The following is a 23641-nucleotide window of genomic DNA, read 5'->3' as shown; positions in this document are numbered from 1 at the left end:
CTGAAATTTTTACAGCGTACTCAGGACGTAAAAAGTGAGGTCAAGTTCGTAAATGAGCATCATAGGTCAATTGAGTCTTGGGTCCGTAGGACCCATCTTGTAAACCGTTAGAGATAGAACAAAAGTTTAAATGTAAAAAATGTTCCTTATAAAAAAATTAAAAACTTTTGTTTGAAACATTTTTTTGTAAACATCACTGTTTACCCACGAGGGCGTTAATTAGGTGCAAATTTTATAGTATGTATTAATATAGGAATATCAGTTGTGTGTGTGTCTATTTAAAAGTGAATATCTTTTGTTATTTACGTGACGTCAAAAAAACAAACGATTGCGCATCAACACTGTCTATACATGGTATTTCAACAGTTAACTCAGTCAATTGTTTGTTTTCACTTGTTTAAATTTATAATTTCTATCTTATGTAGCTTAAAAACTAATCTCAATATATACAAGATATTTATATTTTACACGTTTGAATTATTAATCAAACAACTGAATAAAAACAAAATCCATTTTGAAATTAACGGAGCATTAATTATCAAGCGGGATTTTTATTCTTGTTGGAAAAAGTATCAAATTCAAGATCCTCCCAAATTTAGGACAAATGATCACCTAAATCAAAATCGAAAAATAACTTTAAAACTATGTTCACTACTAATTTTAAATGAATTAAAAATTTAATACTTTGGATTATAAACGCATCTAATTGTAGTTAACACATCCATGTGGAACATAGTTCAGTGATCTTCCAATTTCAAAGTACAAGTTCGACAGTATTATTTCCTATTCAATAAATTGGCAGTTTGACAGATACTAAAGGAGGCGTTTTTATCTGTCACAATTTAACAGTCACATATATATTTAATTATGGTATTTTTAATTAAAACTACATTAATATTAAGTTTATTTATAAAACACTATTATTTTTTCATAGATCCGATTCATATTAATACAAAATCGAGCCGGTAAGACACGTCTTGCTAAATGGTATATGAATTTTGATGATGACGAAAAACAAAAATTGATTGAAGAAGTTCATGCAGTTGTAACTGTTCGTGATGCTAAACATACAAATTTTGTCGAGGTTGGCATATTTTCTTAGCAAATTATTATTTTTTCATATTTCTCATTCCATTGAAAATTGGAACATATCGTTTTGTCTATGATTTGTGAAAATGGCCTTATCGTACATTTTATCTATGATTTGTAAAAATATCCTTATCGTACATTTTAGATTTTTTTAAATATTATGTAAAGGAATCGATAATTAACTTAATCGTAACACAATACGAATTTTTGAGACGTGCGAGAAAGGTAAAATCAGAATGCACTCTGTACCTTCAGGGAAATGGGTCTTGGTTGAACTTTCTGAAACTTCGGAATCGGCCAGCCTTTTATAAGTATATCAGAATTTTTCATGAATACAAATTTAAAAAAATTGGAGATATTACCGTTCAAAGTCCATAAATAAATCGTATTATATGCTTTCGAAAGCTTATATATGTTATAAAGTAGGCCTGAGAAAAAAAAATCGATTGTGAAATACTAAACTTTTTACATTAACTGGTTATCAGTTTTACATTTATTATTATTATCAACAATCCGAAAAGTTGTTCCGTACTGTTGGCGATCCCTAAACATTAGAGACGTATTTAGAAAAAAGTATCGAAGTATATTACTTGTTCATGCTAAACAAAACTGTTCTTTAAAGGGAATATTTGAATGAAATAGTTTCCGACATTTACGGATCGTAGAAGTTTTGCTTAGAATTGTATAAATGCGGTCACTACAGAACACTAGACGAAACCAAACACATTTTTGATAAAAAATTATACGTGTTAAGTGAATTTTCATTTATGTTTTTCTATTTTAAACGCGGGTCTACTATTTCAAATACATCCCATCTTATCCAATCAAATATTTGTGATGATAGAACTAGCGCAAGAGGTGGCAAATTTAACAACTTTTTTATCATTTATTAGAAATTATAAAAATAAATTTACTATTTATAAAAATTTATAAGCAATATCCTTACATAAATGACCGAACTTTTAATTTAGTATAAACATTAAAAAAATTATTAAGAACATTATTTAATAAACAAACTAATTAACCGTAAAAGATAATAGAATCAATCTATATATATAGTATATGTATTTCAAAAATTAATGAAAATATTAATTTTAATTTGCAGTTTCGTAACTTTAAAATAGTTTATCGTCGTTATGCTGGTTTATATTTTTGTATATGCGTCGATGTAAACGACAATAATTTATGCTATTTGGAAGCAATACATAATTTTGTGGAAGTATTAAATGAATATTTTCATAATGTTTGTGAATTAGATCTGGTATTTAATTTTTACAAAGTGTACACAGTTGTTGATGAAATGTTTTTAGCTGGTGAAATCAGGGAAACATCACAAACCAAAGTGTTGAAACAATTGTTGATGTTAAATAATTTAGAATAAAAAGTATATTATATATCGCCATGTTTATTTTTTATTATTTCGAATTTTTATGATTATTTGTAAATGAAGAATATGTGTTCAAAAAAACCGGTACCAAACAATGTACGAAAAACAAAAATTAAGGACATTTATTTCAATTAACTAACGTATAATACGTATAAGGAATCCGGATTAAGGGAGGATGTGTTCGCACTTTCCTTGTCTTTAAGAGAGCGTTAAACATTCCCCATCAATAAGATTGCATTTTACTTGTAACATTTAAATCTTTACATTTTAGACTTCCAATTAAGCATTCCTGGCCAAAATCTATGGCATTCCAGGCAAACACTCCAACTCTGATCCACCAAATGATGTGGTTATGTGTGCATTTTTATCCACTACCTTGACTGCTTCATTTTTTATATATGTTATATTTAAAATTGTTGATTTTTCCCGACTGTGTTTTAGTGTAAACGTTTACATATTTTGGCATTTAATTATTAAGTTTCAACAATTTGTAATATTTCTGACATTAATAACATGCCAAAAGAAAGCGCTAGTCACTTTCATTGGCCAAACTAAGAACGCAACTCAAGAGACGCTTTTACCAACAATAGATTCAGCGATGTTAAGTTTACTATACTTAAAAAATTTCAATTTCCACACATTACATCTTATAAATACACATAATTCCGTATTTCTACGAGAATTTAAGTTTAAATCGCAATAGCGAGTTTTGATTTTCACACTTAGCAAAATGGATAATCTGAGTTTTGGCATTAATCGAATGCACAGTAGTCTTAAAATTTTTTTCTTTGGAATAAATGGCCTTTTTCTAAACATTTCTGCAAAGTTTTTTTCGTAATTTGTGTATCTGAATCTTAATACTTGTGTAATTATTATTATAGACTCCTCTAATTATATGATGAAATTTTATTATGTTTATTTAAATATTAATTAGTAAATAAAATTGATATTAAGCTCATTCATTTATATTCATTTATTTTTAAACACTTCCAAACTTTACTGTGTGAATTTTATAAAGACAGGGTGATCAACATTGTTTAAGTATATTATTTAGATTTAGTATTATTAATAAATCAATCAATGGTACCACTTCTCTAATTAATAAAAATGTTCTTTTATAATATATCAATAATTTTTTCGAAAACTCAATCAGTTCGGTAAAAATCAACTGATCACATTATCTCAAATGTAAATTAAAGAATATTTTTGCATGGATCATCTAAATTTTTCACAAAACATTTCGATAAGTTACAGAATTTCAGTTATTAGTGTAATTAGAAATTTTGTTTGATGCCACCGTTTTCGAAGAAATGTGCGAATACGGATGTTCATTAATTGTAGGAAACATATATAAAACAATTTTTACTCGAAGATTTCTTTGTGACAAAATTTACGTAACATCCAATACTTTTTGAGATATTTGTTATTCAAAAATTTTCCCGTTACATTGGCAATTTTTGATGAAATAACTATAATATTAAGGTGTGGAAAAAAAATATCAAAATTCTATTTGGGTTTCAAGAATTTGCATCAACCATTTTTTGACCAAGTGTCGTGGGGTGAAAAGAAATAGAAAGAATGCTTGAAAAAATATTTATTAAAATTGCATAAAAATATTTAAGTAGAATTTGCAGTTTTATCTAGATTTCGAACTACATTACTAGCTGGTCCTTGTAGAACCTTCCTGGATAATCGCATTAACCCTGAAACAGGATCTCTTCCAAAATATTTTACTTGAATTTCATCTCCTACTTCTAATCCAAGTGCTGAAGGATGATTTACCTAAACAAACAAAAATTTCATTCAAAATCTTTTGGCGGCATTTCTAATCTTTTAACTAATTTAAACTATGTTGAATTATTGATTTAAGAAGATAATTATTTTACAATTTTGTGGACAATGGTGAAACATTGTACTTTGTACGATGAGTAAATAAATGATAAGAAACATTGTCCATAAAAATGTAAAATTATTTATAAACAAAAAAGTTTAAATTTACGCGCCACGTATGTTTTACGTATACAAAAACATTTCAGTGCATCCAACTGAACATGAGAAAAATTAAATTAACCAGAATTCCGGTTAATTACACGTCATATTGACAATTCGGTGAAAAAGATTTGTTTCATAAATTAAAAACATTTTTATTAGAATTATAATAAAAGTTTCTCGAACCACTATTAATTATTGGTGATAGTTTCTCAGAAAAATAAACAGTAGTGATTTAAAAAATTAATCTAAAATGGGTTTAACATTATCTAGTGCCTTAACAAGACTGTTTGGCAAAAAACAAATGCGTATATTAATGGTTGGATTAGATGCAGCCGGAAAAACTACCATACTATACAAATTAAAACTCGGGGAGATTGTAACAACAATTCCAACTATTGGCTTTAATGTTGAAACTGTTGAATACAAAAATATATGTTTTACAGTATGGGACGTTGGTGGTCAAGATAAAATTCGACCATTATGGCGACATTATTTTCAAAATACAGACGGTTTAATCTTTGTAGTTGATTCAAATGATAGAGAACGAATAGAAGAAGCATCTAAAGAATTACAGGTAATAATATTTCGTCAATTTTATTTAATTAAAATAATACGTGGACACTTAACATTTAAATAAAAAATTTATCACTTATATACTTTAAATTTGCTTTTAAAGATTATAACACCTACTATATGGAATATTTTTATTTGTTAATTGTATTTAGAAAGTATTATTATTAAACACAGAGATATTTTAACATATGAAAATTGAAGAAAAAAAAACTGAAACATATAATTTTTAGAATTCAGTGATGACGGCAAATTAAATAAAAGCGGAATTTCAATTTGTTAATTAAATTTTATTAAAATAGTGAAAGTATATTAAATGAAAGATATTTAGATTTTCTTAGGCAATAAAATTTCAATTAACTCAACCCAAAGAACAAATTGGTAAATTTGCTACCTGTCTACGCCTAACAAATATATAACGATAGTCAAAGTATTTTTTATTTAATGAGATAACTACTCAAGTCTTTCAAATCATATTTAATGGTTTAACTGTCTTCTATTTCGTCATTTGGGCCACAAAGTCATTTACTCCATAACTGTAAATGCCAGGTCGTACGTGTGCAAATATTCACTAAATGCCTTTCCGAGGTCGGTAAATGTGAAACAGCCTTATCGTGGAAAATGTTAGCAAAATCAAATCTTTTTCTTTGAGGTTTTTTTTTAATGTTCTTTGTTTATTGATTTTACATTTTGCGTTATATAATTTATTTATAAATTATATACACAATGACCGGATTAGGTTAATTTATGAATACAATAATATAGATGCTTTAAGTTATTGAGGTCGTCAAAACATTACTTCAAGTTACAAAGATCTAATACCAAAATTATTCGTATTATTCGTTTAATTTACAGAGGCTTTGTATTTTAAGTGAAACAGGTTTTAGACTCTGAGAGGAAGGGAATTAAAATTTATTATTCTTTTTGACCATTTTTCAATAAATCTAATGTCTTGTAAATTTGCTAAATTACTTAGGTTTACTTATTTATATGTATTAATTAATTTCAGGTCTCAAAACTATAATGTCTATTGTCCGATTTTTAAACGTTTATGCAATTAGCCAGTCGGGAGGTAGAAGACTATTAATAATAATAATATTAGACTTAAAAAACTTCATTAATATTAACATCACTAGTTAGGTTTGCGTAGAGTTTCAGAAACAAACATAAATATCTAGTTGGAAATCTATATTACTAGTCAATGTCCATATATTTGGAAAATTTTGAGCCTAGAAGTTTTATGAGACAGATATTTTGTTTTTACGATCGAATTTACTACATTAATGCACTTGCCTTTTTCTATTGATATATCTGTGTTTATATTGACATTATATTGCGTTCACAACTAGGGCGCAAAAGTAAAGAATGTTTCAGATCTCATGTTTATTATCATGGCAAACGTGACAAACATGAGATCTGAGATATTCTATACTTGCTCCCGTGGTGTGTATACTATTTTACATATATAGATTTAACGCTTTAAATGAATCACGTAGGAAATTTAAACTGAATCATTTGATTTTTTTTCAGAATATGTTACAAGAAGATGAATTACGTAATGCTGTGTTATTATTATTCGCAAATAAACAAGATTTACCAAATGCAATGTCAGCTGCAGAATTAACAGATAAATTGGAATTAAATCAAATGCGTAATCGACGTTGGTATATACAATCAACATGCGCAACACAAGGTCATGGCTTATACGAAGGTCTGGATTGGTTATCGAATGAACTGTCTAAGAAATAAATTATGTTTTTAGATTTTAAATTGTACTGAAAACTAAAAAAAAATCTTTTACTTATAAATCATATTGAGCAAATACACTATGTTAATATTAAAAAAAAAAAAAGATTCTTATTACTTCTTAGTTATGTTATGTTAAAATATTTCTGTATACAGAAGTTACGTGAAGGTTCACATCAATACAAATTTTTTTATTAAAATTGTATGATGTTTTTATTGCCTTTTTATTGACAAAAAAATAAAAAATAAATAAACACACTCAAAGAATAAGAGAAACAAGACTTTGTTTTTGCTTTCCAAATGAATGGGGATCTGCACTAATATGTATGTAATATATGCACCAGAACAAAATTTTGTTATAGGTATTCATACTCAAGAGATAACGAGTTGAAATTTTTTAGATTTTCTAGTCCTAGGTAAACGAGCAAAATTGGTTATTTGAATCACGGTTTTTTGGGACCCATCTTATAAACCATAAAAGTGGGACAGAATGGATGCTTTGTTAAATGATTAATACATACTTGTAACTTCGTGAGTGTCTTCCTTTTGGCGAGTCTACTAAACTTTCTCTCAACAATTTTTTCGAAAGTGCTGCGTTTTCAAATGAGCACGATAAATCTATTGATTTTTGCGATTTCTGTCCACTGGACCTTTCAGTCAAGATTGTGTAAATATCAATAATAAATTTTTAGCTAATTGAATGAACGTCACTTGTGTATGTGATTAAGATAATTTGATGAACGTAGATTGTGTATGTGATCTTTCCACACAAGATCCACTGCCTTGGATCTTTGATGTCGATTTTTTAAATTATGAAATCACAGGAGATACTGCACGGGATAGCACCCTTTTTTTTGAAAGTGCTGCGTTTTCAAATGAGTATGATAACGTCATATTTACATCGGTCTAAAAAAATAGAATATTACAGTATTTGTCGGAAATGATATTTTATTGTTTAATAATTATTAATATTATTAAGGGGTCATAGTGCCCGACAAATTTTCTTTTGCTTTTTTTTCAGACCGAAAGCTTAAATATGAAGTTATCATGCTCATTAAAAACGCAGGACTTTCGAAAAAAAGTCGTAGAGAGAAATATTGGTAAGTTCGCCAAAAGGAGGCCACTCACGAAGTTACAAACATATATTAATCATTTAACAAAAAAGGTGCTGTGCCACGGACTAAGAATTACAAGGTTAAATATTTTTTTCGAAAGATACACTTACTTTTCGTTGATCCAGTTGCGAATTATGTAATAGTGCAGGTGGCATCGAGGGATATAATGTTACCATTACACCAATATCACGTACTTCAATAATTTTTGCTGTATAAATTGCACCAAATTCTAAATCAGGTACACGTTCACTACTTAATAATTTTTCAATTATTTCTTTGGCTTCATCCATAGCTTGTTGATTTGGTGCGAATATACTATAATTGACATCGTCAATGGAAGACACCTATTGCCACAATTTAATTAGGAGTTGGAAACTTAGAATTATTGCAAAATTAACAGATTAAACACATACCGATACACCAGTCTCAACAAAAATTTTTTTGAGATTTATTCCACCAATACCTAAAAATTTTGATCGTTTGTGAACTTCAACACTTAATTTTTCAATTACTGGCCAATTTTCTTTTTTTTCATTCCTATAAAAAAATGTATTGTCATTATTTTTAAATGTAAAAATTGCATACTAAATTGAATTATTGTTGAATTAATTCTAGAGGAGCCGGACTTGCCAAATTTTCTTCATATACTTTAGTACATATTCATGTATTTTAGTACATATTGGTAAAGTTAGCGGTATACTTAACACGAAATTTCAAATTGTAACAAAGAGTGGCTTTTTCGAATTACGCGATTTCTTTAAAATTTTCTTTTTTCCAAAATATAATTGGTTATGGACTCGAATTATCAAAAAGTTATTTCGATTTTTCTACAATTGCAAAAGTCTTTGCGATCCACACTAGGGTATATGACTAAATTTTTTTTGATCAGTTCAGATGAAGAATTCTCACTTCATGCATAGAAAAGTGAAGTTGGTTTTTAAAACTTCTTTTAGTATGCAAGATATGAACGTTTGGAGATACGTGGGTATCGCCATAGAGATTAAATATAAAACTTTGTTTTTCTAAAAGGAGATGATCAATCTTTAATTGCTTATAACTTCTTCGTTTTTTAATCAATTTTAATTTCACTTTAAAATTTTGTCATGGTATCAAGTCTAGTTTTACATTTTTATGGGTAATATCGCCAATTCGACATCAGAATTATTCCCTATTTTTTGTAAGATATAGAATATACCACTTTTCTTTATTAATGTAAACTGATGCACTGATGCAAGGCATTTAACGCAAGTCGAAAACGTTAGGTATAGTCCTTGGTGTAAACTATTTACCTATATTGTGGGAGACAATTGCTCATTATATCGATAATTGAAGTCTTGGCGTCAGTTGCACGTTGAATTGCTTCCATGACAATTTTTAATGGCAAACCAGGTATTTTAATATCCGCTTGTAAAGCTGTAATTCCTTTTTTCGTGCCAGCGATCTTAAAATCCATATCACCCATATAATCTTCAATTCCCTAAATTGAAAAAAAATTGAGTATACGTTTTTTAGCTTAAAAACCTTATTACGTACAATTATTCGATTTCTTGTACTTTTTTTATTGTTTATGTATAAACTTAAATTCATAAGATTGGTAAAAGAAAATTGGTGGATGTTTTGAGTGGAAGAATTCTTATTATTAGATATTCCACTTTTTTGAGAAAGCTTTTCTTGAAGTAAAGTAAATCAAATTAGTTTGAGCCGTGAAGAGTGGGTATGAGGTAATTGAAAATACTTTTTCTTAGTATGCGGAAGTAGAATACTGATGTGGACAACGCATTACTTCTCATGTATGCAAAGAAAGGAGGTTACAACTAGCTAGATGTAATCTAAATTCAAAATTAAAACATTCTAAGGCCAAGCATATTGAGCTATTACAAACGCACTAGATGACATCGTAAATGACTAGTAAAAACTGATTCAGAGATCATTAAAATGGATATTTTTGTTTAAATCTGAATAGTAAAATTTTTACGCGATTAACAGTGATAAGGACAAAGTATTCTGATCATTATTGAAATTAAAATAATTTCATTTAGTTGCTATACAATTAATATAAAATGTCAATAAATGATCTTTTTAATCAACTATTCTTCAGATATTTCTATTTTTGAGAGTCTTAACTGTTTTGTGTGGTATTCAGATTGTGCATACAATCTGAAGTAAAAATTATTCTATAAACTAAATTTTCAATCGTTAACACGATTTTGATCTAGAATAGCTTTTAAATTGTGTTATAAATTGAACCAAACACTTACGCATTGTAATTACTCTTTTTAAAAATGTAATCCTGCATTTTCTTACCAAAATATCTGTGAGTATTCGATAATCGTTTATATGTTTTGTATCATCTTTGTCATATTTTGTTACCAAGCCGATTGCAACACCGGCTGCATGACTTTGTAGTGGAACTCCTGCATCCATTAACGCTAAACTTCCTCCACATATACTAGCCATGGAACTTGAACCTTAGTTAAATGTTATGCATTAATTAATAAAAAATTAAAATTGACAATAAATAAACTAACCATTTGACTCTAAAACTTCGGATGTTAATCGTATTGTGAATGGAAAATCATTTGGAACAACTGGTTTTAAACCTTTTTCCGCTAATGCACCATGACCTAATTCTCGTCGGCCGATTGGGCCGATTTTTCCAATTTCTTTGGTAGCGTATGGTGGGAATTCGTAATGTAAAAAGAAATTTTTTTCCTTAATTCCGCTAAATTTCAATAAAAAGAAAAAGTTTTAGAAATGGTATATGGAAATAAGTTACGAAAGCAACAAATTTCTGTCTAGAATATGTTATATCAGGTAACGGAAACCATTGATGGGGAAATTTTTCTTTTACATTTGTGAAAGTGATTTTCTGTTTGTCTGGGCTGATTTAGGCTCGATGTGAAATTTGGAAAGAAAATGCGTTTAATTTTTTTTTAAATTTCATTCTATTTCTCTTAGGGTAAAGTAGATGCTTCGTACCATTTTTCATTTCAACTCCTAGAATTAGGGGAGGAGACAAAACTTCCTCCAAGTTTCGAAATTCGATTTTTCGAAAACTTTAATGGAGATTGATCGCTTTCTTAACTCCGCCTATTATTTTTTTTAAATGAGAAATTCTTCTGAGTAAATTATTAACTGCTTTGCGAGTAAATTTAAGATATGAAATAATTTTAGTAGAAAATCAATTTGAGATGTTGGTTATCTCATACACTCTCAAATTAGTCAAATCTACTACTGTCGCTATTCTAAAATATCACCTTGTAAGCATAGAAATGGTATCCATTTTGAGTGCACTTTCAGGCGAATCTAACGCTACCGTACACAATACTTGAGTTTGTCCACGTTGAAAGAGTGCACTTCCATGCAGAGGTTTGTATAAATCTGCCTAAAAAATTAAAAAAATTATTTATTTGATAAGGAAATTTTTTGCAGAACAATACCTGGCACGAAATGTTACGTAATTGATCCATTTCTCGACCATCACAACGTTTATCAGTTTCAAAAATATTATTTCGAAATACATCTTTACAAGTTTGATTAAATTTATCCACAACTAAAGATAAGTCTTCAATATCAGCAAAATTTGTTTTGATTTTCTCAAAAACATCATTTCGTAATAAATTCACAGCATTATCCCGACTAAGTTTGTCATGCGAATAATCATTAAATATTTCTTTTAAACGCATTTCAGAAAATGTTTTCACTGCATCGGCTATTTCTATTGGTAACGCTGAATTTGGTTTTTCAAATGGACGTTTCACTCGACCATATGATTTTTGTAATTTTTCTATAGCTGTTATTGCATGCTGTGCTTCTTTAGTGCCTAAATTTTAACAGGATAAGATGAGTCGTATTTTAATTTGAAATTAAAGTAAATTACGATTTCCATAGAACTACGATTTGACGACGGATTCTTATATACTTTATCAAAATAAATTTGAAGTGGAAATATATACAATACCCTTTTCGCTTAGTTTTGATATTTTGATATTGGAAACCGCAGTTCGTACCTCTAATTTTTTTACTACAAACCTAATTTTATTGCTTTCATTAAATCCTGCTGTAAAATGTCGCCATTGCCTTCAAGCATCACCACTAAATTCTGTTTAGTAGCTGTTACAACAAGATCTAGAATTGAATTTTGTAATTCATGCCTAGTTGGATTTATTATAAACTCCCCTGAAATTACACCAACACGAACTGCACCGATTGGTCCATTCCAGGGCACATCACTAAGACTTAAAGCCGCTGAAGCGGCATTTATAGCTGCTATATCTGGAATATTTACCGAGTCAACCTAAATTATAAACGAGGTGGTATAATTTTGAAAGGTATACAATTATTAACCAGTGTTAAGTTTACTTACTGCTAACATATTACAAGTAATTTGTGTTTCATAATTATAACCATCAGGAAACAATGGTCTAAGACTTCTGTCAATTAATCTAGCTGTCAAAATTTCTTTTTCGCTAGCACCTAATTCACGCCGTAAAAAATTGGTAGGTATACGCCCAGCAGCTGCTGCTTTTTGCCTATAATCTACAGTAAGTGGTAGAAAACTAGCGGGAGTAGGTTTTGACTTTGAAACAGCTGTAACCATTACAGCTGTATCACCCACAGTTACAACTGCACATCCATCAGAAAATCGAGCATATTTTCCAGTTGATATGGTAAAATTTTTTCTAAAATTAAACGTCTTTTACTTAAAATTTTAACTAAACTTAAAATGTATAATAATTACCCATTGGAAAATGGTACAGTTACTTCTGGTATTCGAATTGAAGCAATATCGCTGTACGTCCGAATTAAATATAAATAACGACTTAATTTATTATTATACATTATTTTGTTATTATACATATTTTCACATGGTATGTGGTTTTTGACAGATAAAAATACAGGTGTCAAATAATTTTTAAATTTAGAATCATATTTTGGGGTACGTTCAATTTTGTAATGATAAATATGTGAAAATCCGATTCGTGACTCTGCCTGGTGGCGGGATAATTTACTATTTTATGAAAAGTATCAATGAATTTTTTTAACCCTTCAGTTATAAAACAAAAAATCTAATTTTTTTGTAAAATGTTAGTTATTTTTACAGGAATCGAGAAAAACGTGGTTGACCAACTTTGTATGCATCTTATATTTTGAATGGATATAAGTATAGTAACTTTCTGCTCTGTAGTAAATAAGCTCCTGAGTCGATGTGAAGCATTTTCTCTCATAGGGCATATAAATGGCAGAACGTCCATTTTTGAAATAGAAGGGGGTGTAGAAATCTAGAGAAAAAAGTGGTTTCTAACCGCCTGGTAGCAACGATAAAGCATCCACTTTTTATAAATCGAAAAAAATTGTAGAAGACAAAACTTTATGGCGTTTTAAAGGGAGGCGGGGTTGAAGTAAACCGAAAAAAAGTGGATCTTAAACGGATAAATTCAAGTGCGATTTTCTGGTTACAACATGTACTCATAAGCTTCTTTCTGTTCTGCAAGTTGCTGTTTTTATAGCTTTTAGTTTTTTAGAAGTGATTGTTATAACGCGCGTTGAACAACAACACGCTATAAAATTTTTTTTTTTTTTGTTTTGTACTAATAAACTTATAACTTCAAAAATAGTATGAATTTAGCTTTATAAATTTTGAAGTGTATTTCAAACTCAATAAATAATACAAATACACAAAAATTGATTGTTATATCATGTATATATGAAATATATAAAGGTATATTTTAGTCTCAAGTTTGTAAAGCTTAAAAATATTGATACTACGAACAAAATTTTGGTATGAGTATTAATAAAATCACCTAATTAGTCCATTTCCGATTGTCTGTCTGTCTGTCTGTCTGTCTGTTCGTCTATCAACATGGTTACTCAAAAACGAACAGATATTAAGCTGAAATTTTTATTTCGTGGTCAGGTCGAAAAAAGTGACGTTCAGTCCATAAATGAGCAACATAGATCAATTAGGTCTTGGGTCCGTAGGACCCATCTTCTAAATCGCTAGAGATAGAACAAAAGTTTGGATGTAAAAAATGTGCCTTATAAAAAAATTAAGAACTTTTGTTTGAAACATTTTTTCTTAAACATCACTGTTTAACCGCGAGGCCGCAAATTAGGTTATAACAAATATAGTATGTATAGATATTAAATGTGCGATGTCCTTTCTAGCTGTTCTGAAATGGCTATTAAATACTATGCCTGGCTCTAGACATATAAAATTAATTCAGCGAAAAAAAATTACATTATTTTTCGATTTGAAACAAAAAGTAGATTATAATTCATTCTACGAATTTTTCTATTATTATTTATGTTGAAACATACATGTTTATTCACACAGGATATATGTATGCATGTAGGACAAAGAACGTGTTATTTGTGATGATCTTGCTAACTACATAGTATCTAATAATAATAATAATCCTGATCATATTCACACTACTATTTACAGAGTATCCCAGAATATTCATGAAATTTAAATTTTATTCAAATACTTTTACTCCAAAGCTTTATTGGCTGGACATTTCAACTAAACCATTATTTTAGTAATTAATATCTCTTTAATTACTTAAAATTAGTTAATCAAAGTACAAATTCAGTGAGAGAAATTCAAATTTCTAAAACGGAAATTCAAATTTTAAAACGGGCAAGACGTCCTAGATTATAGTATTGGCTTGTCAGATTTGTTGACATACTGTATGGTATTAATTACTTATATTTTGTATGGTATTACATTGAGTTATATTATTCTACTTTTTATTAGAAAACTGAATAATATGTGTAAATTCTGTGTTGTAAATTCATTTTAAAGTGTTAATTATACATTCACAGCTCTTATATTATTACGCTACCAACAGAGAGCGCCGAGAGGACAACGTTTAAACATCTCAAAATTATTCTCTATTTCAAATATTTTTGTACACTTAATTACAGCATTTTTAAACAGTATTTATACTTTTTACTATGTTATAACGGTGTAAACAATGAATTAAAAATACATGAATATTCCCTATTTTTAACTTATAGGAATCAGCCAAAGAAGTGAATGTAAAATCAAGGCTTCAAGCTAAGTTTTGATATCTACTGAGTGGATTTTTTATACAAAACCCGAAATGGGGAAACATAAAGAAGAAAATATTATAGACAAAAATACCACCCAGGCAATTTTTGAGACCAGTGAATTCGAATCAGGGCTCGATCTAGCTATTTAGATAGTTTCGACAGTAATTCATAGCAAAAATCTAGATTTTTGTGCGTTTGTTCATTCAATTTGAACGAAAATGGTATTTATAGAAAAACGCACCATTTTTATTGGCTTTATTGGAAAAAAATTTTCGTTGAGTGCCTAGATTTCGCAGAAACAATTATGTGAAATAACAATTTTGATACAAAAAAAGAAAATATGTTTCAGGGCACATGTATTATATGCACAGTTTCTCTTACATACATAGATTCCTATCAATGGTATAATGGTTTTAGTATTTTATTATACCATGCATATATGTAATATGCAAGGTATACTAAGTTTAGTCCCAAGTTTGTAACGTTTAAAAATATTGATACTATGAACAAAATTTTGATATAGGTGTTCATAAAATCACCTAATTAGTCCATTTCCGGTTGTCCATCCGTCCGTCTGTCAACTCGATAACTCAAAATCGAAAAAAGATATCAAGCTGAAATTATTACAGCGTACTTAGACTTCGTAAATGAGCAACATAGGTCAATTGGGTCTTGGGGTGCGTAGAACCCATCTTGTAAACCGTTAGAGATAGAACAAAAGTTTAAATATAAAAAATATTCCTTATAAAAATATAACTTTTGTTTGAAACATTTTTTCGTAAACATCACTGTTTATCCGTGAGAGCGCAAATTAGGCGTAAATTGAATAGTATGTATTATATGGGAACATCAGTTATGTATGTATGTATAATGTGTAATCAACACTGTCTATGCATGGTATTTCAACATTTAACTCAGTCAATTGTTTGTTTTAACTAGTTTTATTTATAAATTATAATGAATTTTTTTTGGTTTTATTTATTTGCCGCCGCACATTTTACCCTCAAAATGCATTTTCGAATATATTTCGAAAAAACCACTTTTTATTAGTTGACAAATTAATTTGTTTATAACAATTAATAGCGTACTCGTTTGGCGACAAAATAACAAACTTGTTTTTTTTTACCAATTGACTCCATTTGGTCTAAGGTTTACGAAAATTACAAACCTGTATAGTCGCTTTCACAATGTCAGTGATTATTTAGTGATTTTCATTTCTACGCACTTTTTCGGGAGTTGGCCACTAGCCTATATATCTTGCCCAATATTTTGGTTTGAAAATTTGGAAAATATTATGAAATACCTTGTATTTGATTGTGTTGATGTAAAAAAAAAAATGAAAAAAGAATGTTTATATGTAATTTTCTTTTGTCCAAATTGTATATACAGTCAAACCTGGGTAAGTGAGAACTGGATTAGTGAGAAAACTCTATAAGTGAGAGTAATAGCCAGGACCCGCCATTTTAAGCTCCCAAAACCTCTATTAGCGAGAAACAGAAACCTCTGTACGAGAGAGTCGTTTTACCCTCATGGCCCACCGTAAGTGAGACTGCTACTTATTTATACCTCTCTCTATAAGCGACCGACATATGTACATAATATATGTTGTGCATATAATGCACATTTTATCATATTACATATTTACTACATTCGTACTGGCTATGACTTGTTATTGCTACGTACCTCTATAAAAGAGAAACGCTACCCATGTACCTGTATTAGCGAGAAACTGGGGTTAGTGAGAAACCTCTATAATCGAGAATGAGATTGAACTCTCGCTTATCCAGGTTTGACTGTATTATTGTTTTAACAATATATATATACTGCAAAAAACACATTTACGCATTAGAATTTCATCATAATAGGGGTTAAATTAAAATTGACATATTTAATTAATAATGTCGCACAGATTCAGATATAATCTTTTTATCATGAGGGCTAAAACGGTCGCTAGTTTTGTGTGGGTACAATTCGTAGGGGCAGTTAAATATTCTTATTGAACAAATGACTTTTTTCACATATTTCCCACATGTTAATTACTGAATCGTATATATGGGGTTTGTAATAATTAGTGTATTTTAATTCAAATGTAACATTTCATGACATACTTTCAATGAATAATTTTCAATTAGATATGTAGGTAGGTAATTAGGTATAGATATCCGTCGTAACGTTTTTGCGATTATTTGGAATAAATCAATAATATATGAATGTTTAGTTTTTAGGTAAACCTACATCGTTGAGTAATGGCGTTATTGATGCATTGTGGTAAGAAAATAATTGAATAACAAACAAATGCAAAAATTATTTTACCTGCACCCATCAAGATAGAATGTCCGTTGTCCCAATCTCTTAGCATTTTGATGAAATATTTTTACATTTATCATTGAACAAGCTGTTAACAACACGCTTCGTTGTATAATTTAAATTTTAAATACAAAAATTATTGTGTTTTAGTCTTCACTTCATTTGCCGTCACTTCCTCTTTTGTTCGCAATTTATTTGGTTTTAGTATTTTGTTTTCGAATCCCAATTTTTTTGAAAACAGCTTAGATTACTCGTTGATAATGTAGTAATCTATACGTGAAATAACTTTTAAAATCGGTCAAGTAGTTTTTCAGTTATAATCTATAATCATTTACCCATAAACTTTCATTCTCTTTTTCACCACACTTAGAATTTTAAATTTTTATAAATTATTCCTTAGTGCGCACCTACAGTGTAAAAGAAACCCTTGCATGCAGATTTTTACGGCCCTAGCCTCAAGAGTTTGGACTCTGTGTTGATTTTCTTTTTAAATAGTAAATATTTATTTTATGCACCGACCCTCTTACAAAATCGCTCGGCTCCTAAAAGTATGAAACAATAAAAATTTTGCTCGAGTTAATACTGCTGAGCTTTCAAAAAATAAATGAATACAAATTTGGTCTGTACCTATGTTTATTAAGCGCAATTTTTGTTACGTGAAGAAATGAATTTCGGACAAAAAGAAATTATACGGATCAAAAATGGATAGCATCGAATTACCAGGACAACAATTTTGAAAAACTGATAACTCAAAACTAATTTTTTTTTTTAAATTTATATTTTAGGTTTATTAGAGACAACATAATAACTTTTTATGCAAAAAAAAATCGATTTTTTATGAAGTTTTTATTTAATTATGTTTAGTTAGTTTAATAATTTTTTTTATTTTGAAAATGGAATTGCCTATGAATACATAGTAGGGAGCTTAATTGAGATTAGCGTGTATATTTTAATGATATTTTCCACCCAAAGGGATACGGAAGAAATTTTCCAAGTACCTTCGTAATAATATAATACCTAACATTTATAATGAGGGGATACGGAAGAAATATTTTTAAAATATGCATAAAATTAGAAGTTATAATACCAAAAAATTAATTACTGTCTGCATTTAATGATTGATTGCTTGAAAGTAATTTCATTGTTTATTAATTCAATGAAAATTTTTTGATGTAAAACCCAACAGGTGTGTGTTTGTATTTTTTTTAAGAGAAACAAATATGCGTGTAAATGTGTAAATAACATTTATGCGCATAAAAATATATACCTATACTTTATCTCAACGTATAACGCGTATTGTATTACGTTATAACATGACGGACGCTGTTATAACGCTTTTCAACGGCGCGAAAATATATAAGAAACTCAAAAACTCGAATGTTTTAGTGTTGAACGATAGTTGATTCACTAAACATCTAATCCTCTACTAATAAATCTAAATCTCTATAAATATTTAAGCACTTAAATCTTTCTATTTGAATTTTGACTTTTTAAGTGTTCGAAATTTTTTGAAAAAGTGTTTTTTAAATATATTTTTTTGGGGTTTATTGCTGTTTTGGAATATTTTTTTAAACGGTAAGTAGTTTATTTCTTTCGTAACAATTATTATTAATTATTGATGCAAGTTAGATAGTTTTTCAAAATTAAAACATTATAAGAATTTTATGCCTTAAGAGAAAATTTTGAATTTCTTAAATAAATTTAAAATAAATAATTAACAATTTTTTCTGTAGATATTTTAGAAAAAACTCCTATAAATCCTTAAAAAGATTGATTATAATAATATTAAAATGAAATGATTAATGAATTAAAGAGAAAAATAAAAAAATATAGAATTAATTTTGAACTTAACTAAAAATTTTTTTTAAATATATAAAATTTTTTAAAAATATGTTTAACTTTTTACAATATATCAAAAATTTGTTCGGGTAGTTTAGTACATATTTTATTTACTTGTATTAGTTTAATTATAACAGAAAATACATATTATAGTGAATAACTTTAAATAGCTATTCAAATAGCTATTAGTAAAAAAGTTTTTAGAATAATTTTTGAAACTTTGGCTTCGAAACTATATGAACACTTAAAATATTTTAGTAGTATAGTATTTTTTAATTTTACAACGAAATCAAATCCACGTTTAGTTTAAAATATAAAAATATATATGGATATCTGGAAATTAATTAGTTTTTTAAATAAAAAACATTTTAAGAAATTGTGCCTTTAAAGAAAATTTTGAATTTCTCAATAAATCTAAAATAATTAACAGTTTTTCCTGTATAAAAATTTTAAAATACAACACACCCTTAAATATAGATTAATTGTAATAAAATTAAATTGAAATTATGAATGAATTACAGTGAAAAATTTTAGGTGAGTAGTTAATTATTTTTCAAAATTATGTTACCTATAGCAGGTATAGAAAATGAATTAGATTTAAAAACTTGAGTAAAAATAGATTTAAAAGAAAAATTTAGACATTTAAAAGAAAAATAACGAATTACTTAAGAACTCAGCTAAAAATATATGTAACTTTTTTTAAACAAGTATGTTTAAATTTTCACAATACATTAAAAAGTTAGTTTAGTAAAATATTATTTAATATTGTATTAGTTTATTTATAATAGAGAATATATATTATAATGAATAACTTTACATAGCTATTCAAATAGCTACTGGAAAAAAAGTTATTTAAATAATTTTTGAAACTTTACGTTAATTGACTTTACAAAAAATATGTATATTTTTAGTTTTTAAATTTAAACTAAACCTGCATTTGATTTCGTGGTAAAATTAAAAAATTCAATACTACTAAAATACATTTTATATGTTCATATTTTAAGATTAATTTTCAGAAACTGCATATGCTTTCTTAAAAATTTTTATCACTATCCCATTTTTCGTTTTTAAAACATTCCAAAAATATAATTTTTCTATATTTTAGGCGTTTTTTCATCTGGCTGCCATTTTATAAAAAAGGCGTTATCTAAAATCTTATCACGCTCATTAGATAACTTTTTACTTTGTACTTTTTAGTTTTGGAATCTATGGTTCAAAAATTGTTATCATCCCTTGTCGCTTTGTACGGAGGGTTGAAAGGGTATATTTACTCTAACTGATCGTACAAATTTTTGATATATTGTACAAAGCTAAAAGAATTTAAAAAAAGTTAAATATATTTTTAGTTGAGTGCTACAGTAATTTGTTATGATGGATAATAATCTATTTTTTCTCAACTTTTTAAAAAAATCTTTTTTTTCTCTAACTTTTCTGTACCTGCTATAAGTAACATAATTTTGAAAAATAATTGTCTACCCACCTAAAGTTTTTCTATTTAATTCATTCATAATTTCATTGTAATAAGTCTATTTAAGAATGTTTAGGAGCTTTTTTTAAAATTCTGTTTCCTAAGCCTTCTAGAAAAGTTATTAATAAGTTTCACTTCTCATTAAAGGGATCAGTCTTTTTTTTTCAAAAATCAACGAATTTCAATTTTGTAAACAAAGGCAAGTACAACTTTTTAGCACGCTTTGTAACTAAACCCCAATTTCTTTTGAGAAATGTTTGAGAGAATATTTTATAAATTTTATATTTAAAAAAAATAATATATATTATACACTTTAAATTGTGACAATATTGTAGCAAAAATTATAAACTTTAATTAAAATACGTACTTGTGTTTTTACTCCAACTTTCTTCAAAGATTAATACTTTTAAATATTTCTGCTTTCAAAAATTTATATAGTTTTAAATATGCCTGACTTCAAATAATAACACCATACTCTTGAAAATTTCACTTGTTTATTATTTGTTTTTTGGGTTGTATGTTCGTGTGTCAGAAAAACTACGTGTGTCTGACTATAAACAGATATAGATTTTCATTAATTTACGTGGCCAGTTATAATTTCAGACAAAAATATTAAAGTTTTGGGCTAAACTGAGAAATTATTACTTTGTTCGCTTAGACTATCGCGATGTATATTGAGCGAGACTAAATTTTTTAGCTGATCTTCAGATAATGCGAAGCATTTGGTTTACAAATGCAACTTCATTGCAAATACCGAGTGCTTCGAGTGAATTTTTGACGTTCTGTCCGACAAGACGTTTTGGCCAAAGTTTAACTTCGTCCACTCAGATGTCATGGAAATCATTGTGCAAAATTGAGTATTATGATTCAAAAAGTTTTGACACACAAACCTTTCCCACTTAGTGCGCATGAGCCTGGAAGAAATAATAGTAATTTATAACAATACCATTCAAAATAATGAACTATCAAATAAAAAAATAGCCCACTCTTTTAATGGTATAGTTTATAGTTCATTACATAAACCACTGCTGTTTTTTAAAACAAGGTTTAAGCCTGATTTTTGCTGTTATATTAACTGCTTGACGTCATTAGTCATTTTCCCTTGAATACCTAGTAAAGTTTTTAATATCAACGAAAATTTTACATTTGTTATGAATGAGAGTATGTATGTATATTTTATACAATATCATTTGCGATAAGTGATTTTAACTTTCTGGTAAAAATTTATTGTTTTTACTTCGAAAATCGAAATAAAAATTGTATGATATCATTACATTGAATGATGTACTTACACTGATATAATAGTTTAATCCTCCTATTTGGAGGTCAACTTTTTTGAGTTACACAGCTCGTGATCATGGAGGATTCACCTTTTTTTTCCAAATTTTTAAAAAAACCCACACAAAAAAGTTCGTTTCGGGGCAATTTTTTGTGTAACCTTTTTGAATTTATGTTCTTGATAACATTAAGAACACAAAGTTTACGTGCTTGTCTCTTTGTATTCTTTCTTGCTTTCTCAACGCTGGCCTAATCTGTACTCTATTTCGAACCTAGCTTATCTTTTTTTTACTAAGACTAGAGAGATATTTATGATTTTAATTTTTTTCTTTTTTAGCATAAATTTTGAACTATATTAGAAAAATAAAAATATTTATTATTCACAAAAATTAACGAAAATTTAAGCAACGACCTGAAATTTAAATTTGTTTTTTTGTCCCAATTTGTAGATTAATTTTTGCATTATATAATAACGTATTTCGACTACCATGTAGTCATCATCAGTATGAATTCTGTAATCATAATTACTCTTATATAGATAGCGTATGACGTGCAATCCGTCACCAAATTAGTGACGAGTAACTTAGCTAATTCAAACTGATGATGATTGCATTTTAGTCGAAATAAGTTTGTATATAATACAAAAGTTGACCTAAGAATTTGAGTGAAAAATCGAAATATAATTTGAAAATCATTTTCATTTATTTATTATCTTTGATAATACTTATAGGGGTAAGTGGTCTATAATGATCTTTCAGGGTAAAATGATCTCTCGTTGTTTTAAGTAAACCAATAAAGCCTTCAAGTATATTTATCGACAGATGGCTTCCAAAAATATTACTTTTACTGCTTATGATTTATGGTAACACAAATTTCAACGTAAAATTTTTTTGTATTAGTTTTTGCCGTCTCTCTATAATATTATAGCATATTTTCATAGGCGTATAATAAATTTTTAAGTCAGTTTTTATGACGATGTTCAAATATGTCGTTACGGGTAAAATGATCTCCTTTATATAGGCTAAAATGATCCCTATTTTGTGTGTAAAATTATAATAGATAAACTGATCATGTAACGGATCTTCAATGTGTTGATATAGATGAATTTACCAGTGATTTTCAGACTAATCATTGATGCAATGTAAAAGAACAGCTAATATTTTATGCGAATTGTTTGATAAAAATACAATGAGATCATTTCACCCACTATTCTTACAAGCTCTAAAATAGTTCTAAAAAATTGAACAGATGAAAAGAAATTGACAAGCCAATATTATAACATTTGTCGAATAGTTTGGCTATAAATTATATTTTTTCTTAGGAGGATCATTGTAGGTCACCTTTCCCTGTCATCTATAATTTATCAATGAATATTTATATTAATTAACTTAAAACAGGATGTTATTGATTCGACTCTTGACGTTCATATCCACCACGTCAGAGTATATTTCAATTTAAATCTGATATATTATATTTGTTATTTGGTTGTATTGTTAATAACACGGTTGATAAATTTTCTAGTATATTTATATATATTTTAAGAAGATTTTCATTGAACAAGTTGTAGATATAATATTGAAAATAATTTATAAAAATAATTTCAATTTAAAATTGTGTATATCAAAATGTAAACGACAAATATTAAATATTATTATTAATATTATTATTAGTATTTCACTAAATTTTGTATTGTAGTTGAAAAACTAATTTAAAAATTGTATTGCTTAAGGCATATGCAAATATATGAAAATTACTTGAAAAACTTTTCAAAACAAATATTTTTAATATATA

The 23641-nt window shown here is 27.8% G+C and overlaps 2 protein-coding genes across 2 annotated transcripts; one reads left to right on the top strand and one right to left on the bottom strand.

Moving 5' to 3' along the window:
- Positions 1–807: 807 nt before the first annotated feature.
- Positions 808–6978, top strand: LOC123291389 (ADP-ribosylation factor 2). Its single transcript, XM_044871662.1, has 5 exons — positions 808–870; positions 935–1084; positions 2195–2370; positions 4751–5042; positions 6569–6978. Exons 1-5 carry the CDS (start codon positions 868–870, stop codon positions 6785–6787), a joined length of 840 nt encoding a protein of 279 aa, XP_044727597.1. The 5' UTR covers positions 808–867; the 3' UTR covers positions 6788–6978.
- LOC123291388 (polyribonucleotide nucleotidyltransferase 1, mitochondrial) lies at positions 4056–12792 on the bottom strand. Its single transcript, XM_044871661.1, has 11 exons — positions 12641–12792; positions 12266–12581; positions 11932–12196; positions 11340–11722; positions 11157–11284; positions 10428–10621; positions 10204–10367; positions 9189–9376; positions 8313–8436; positions 8010–8243; positions 4056–4258 (listed from the first exon to the last, which is right to left on the bottom strand). Exons 1-11 carry the CDS (start codon positions 12757–12759, stop codon positions 4094–4096), a joined length of 2280 nt encoding a protein of 759 aa, XP_044727596.1. The 5' UTR covers positions 12760–12792; the 3' UTR covers positions 4056–4093.
- Between the last annotated feature and the right edge of the window lie 10849 nt (positions 12793–23641).

Source organism: Chrysoperla carnea, chromosome 2, assembly GCF_905475395.1.
Source record: "Chrysoperla carnea chromosome 2, inChrCarn1.1, whole genome shotgun sequence".
In the NCBI taxonomy this organism is placed as follows: domain Eukaryota; kingdom Metazoa; phylum Arthropoda; class Insecta; order Neuroptera; family Chrysopidae; genus Chrysoperla; species Chrysoperla carnea.
Note: the sequence above shows the minus strand (reverse complement) of the source record. Positions and strands in the feature narration are given on the sequence as shown.

What these genes read in the sequence shown, in the direction of transcription:
- LOC123291389 (XM_044871662.1), top strand. An exon ending in AACATACAAATTTTGTCGAG is followed by an intron (nt 1,085 to 2,194) that starts GTTGGCATATTT and finishes TTTAATTTGCAG; the next exon opens with TTTCGTAACTTTAAAATAGT. An exon ending in AAGCATCTAAAGAATTACAG is followed by an intron (nt 5,043 to 6,568) that starts GTAATAATATTT and finishes ATTTTTTTTCAG; the next exon opens with AATATGTTACAAGAAGATGA.
- LOC123291388 (XM_044871661.1), bottom strand. Translation starts at nt 12,759, where the DNA reads ATGTATAATAACAAAATAATGTATAATAATAAATTAAGTCGTTATTTA. An exon ending in ACTGTACCATTTTCCAATGG is followed by an intron (nt 12,582 to 12,640) that starts GTAATTATTATA and finishes GTTTAATTTTAG; the next exon opens with AAAAAATTTTACCATATCAA. An exon ending in ACCATTTCTATGCTTACAAG is followed by an intron (nt 10,622 to 11,156) that starts GTGATATTTTAG and finishes ATTGAAATTTAG; the next exon opens with CGGAATTAAGGAAAAAAATT.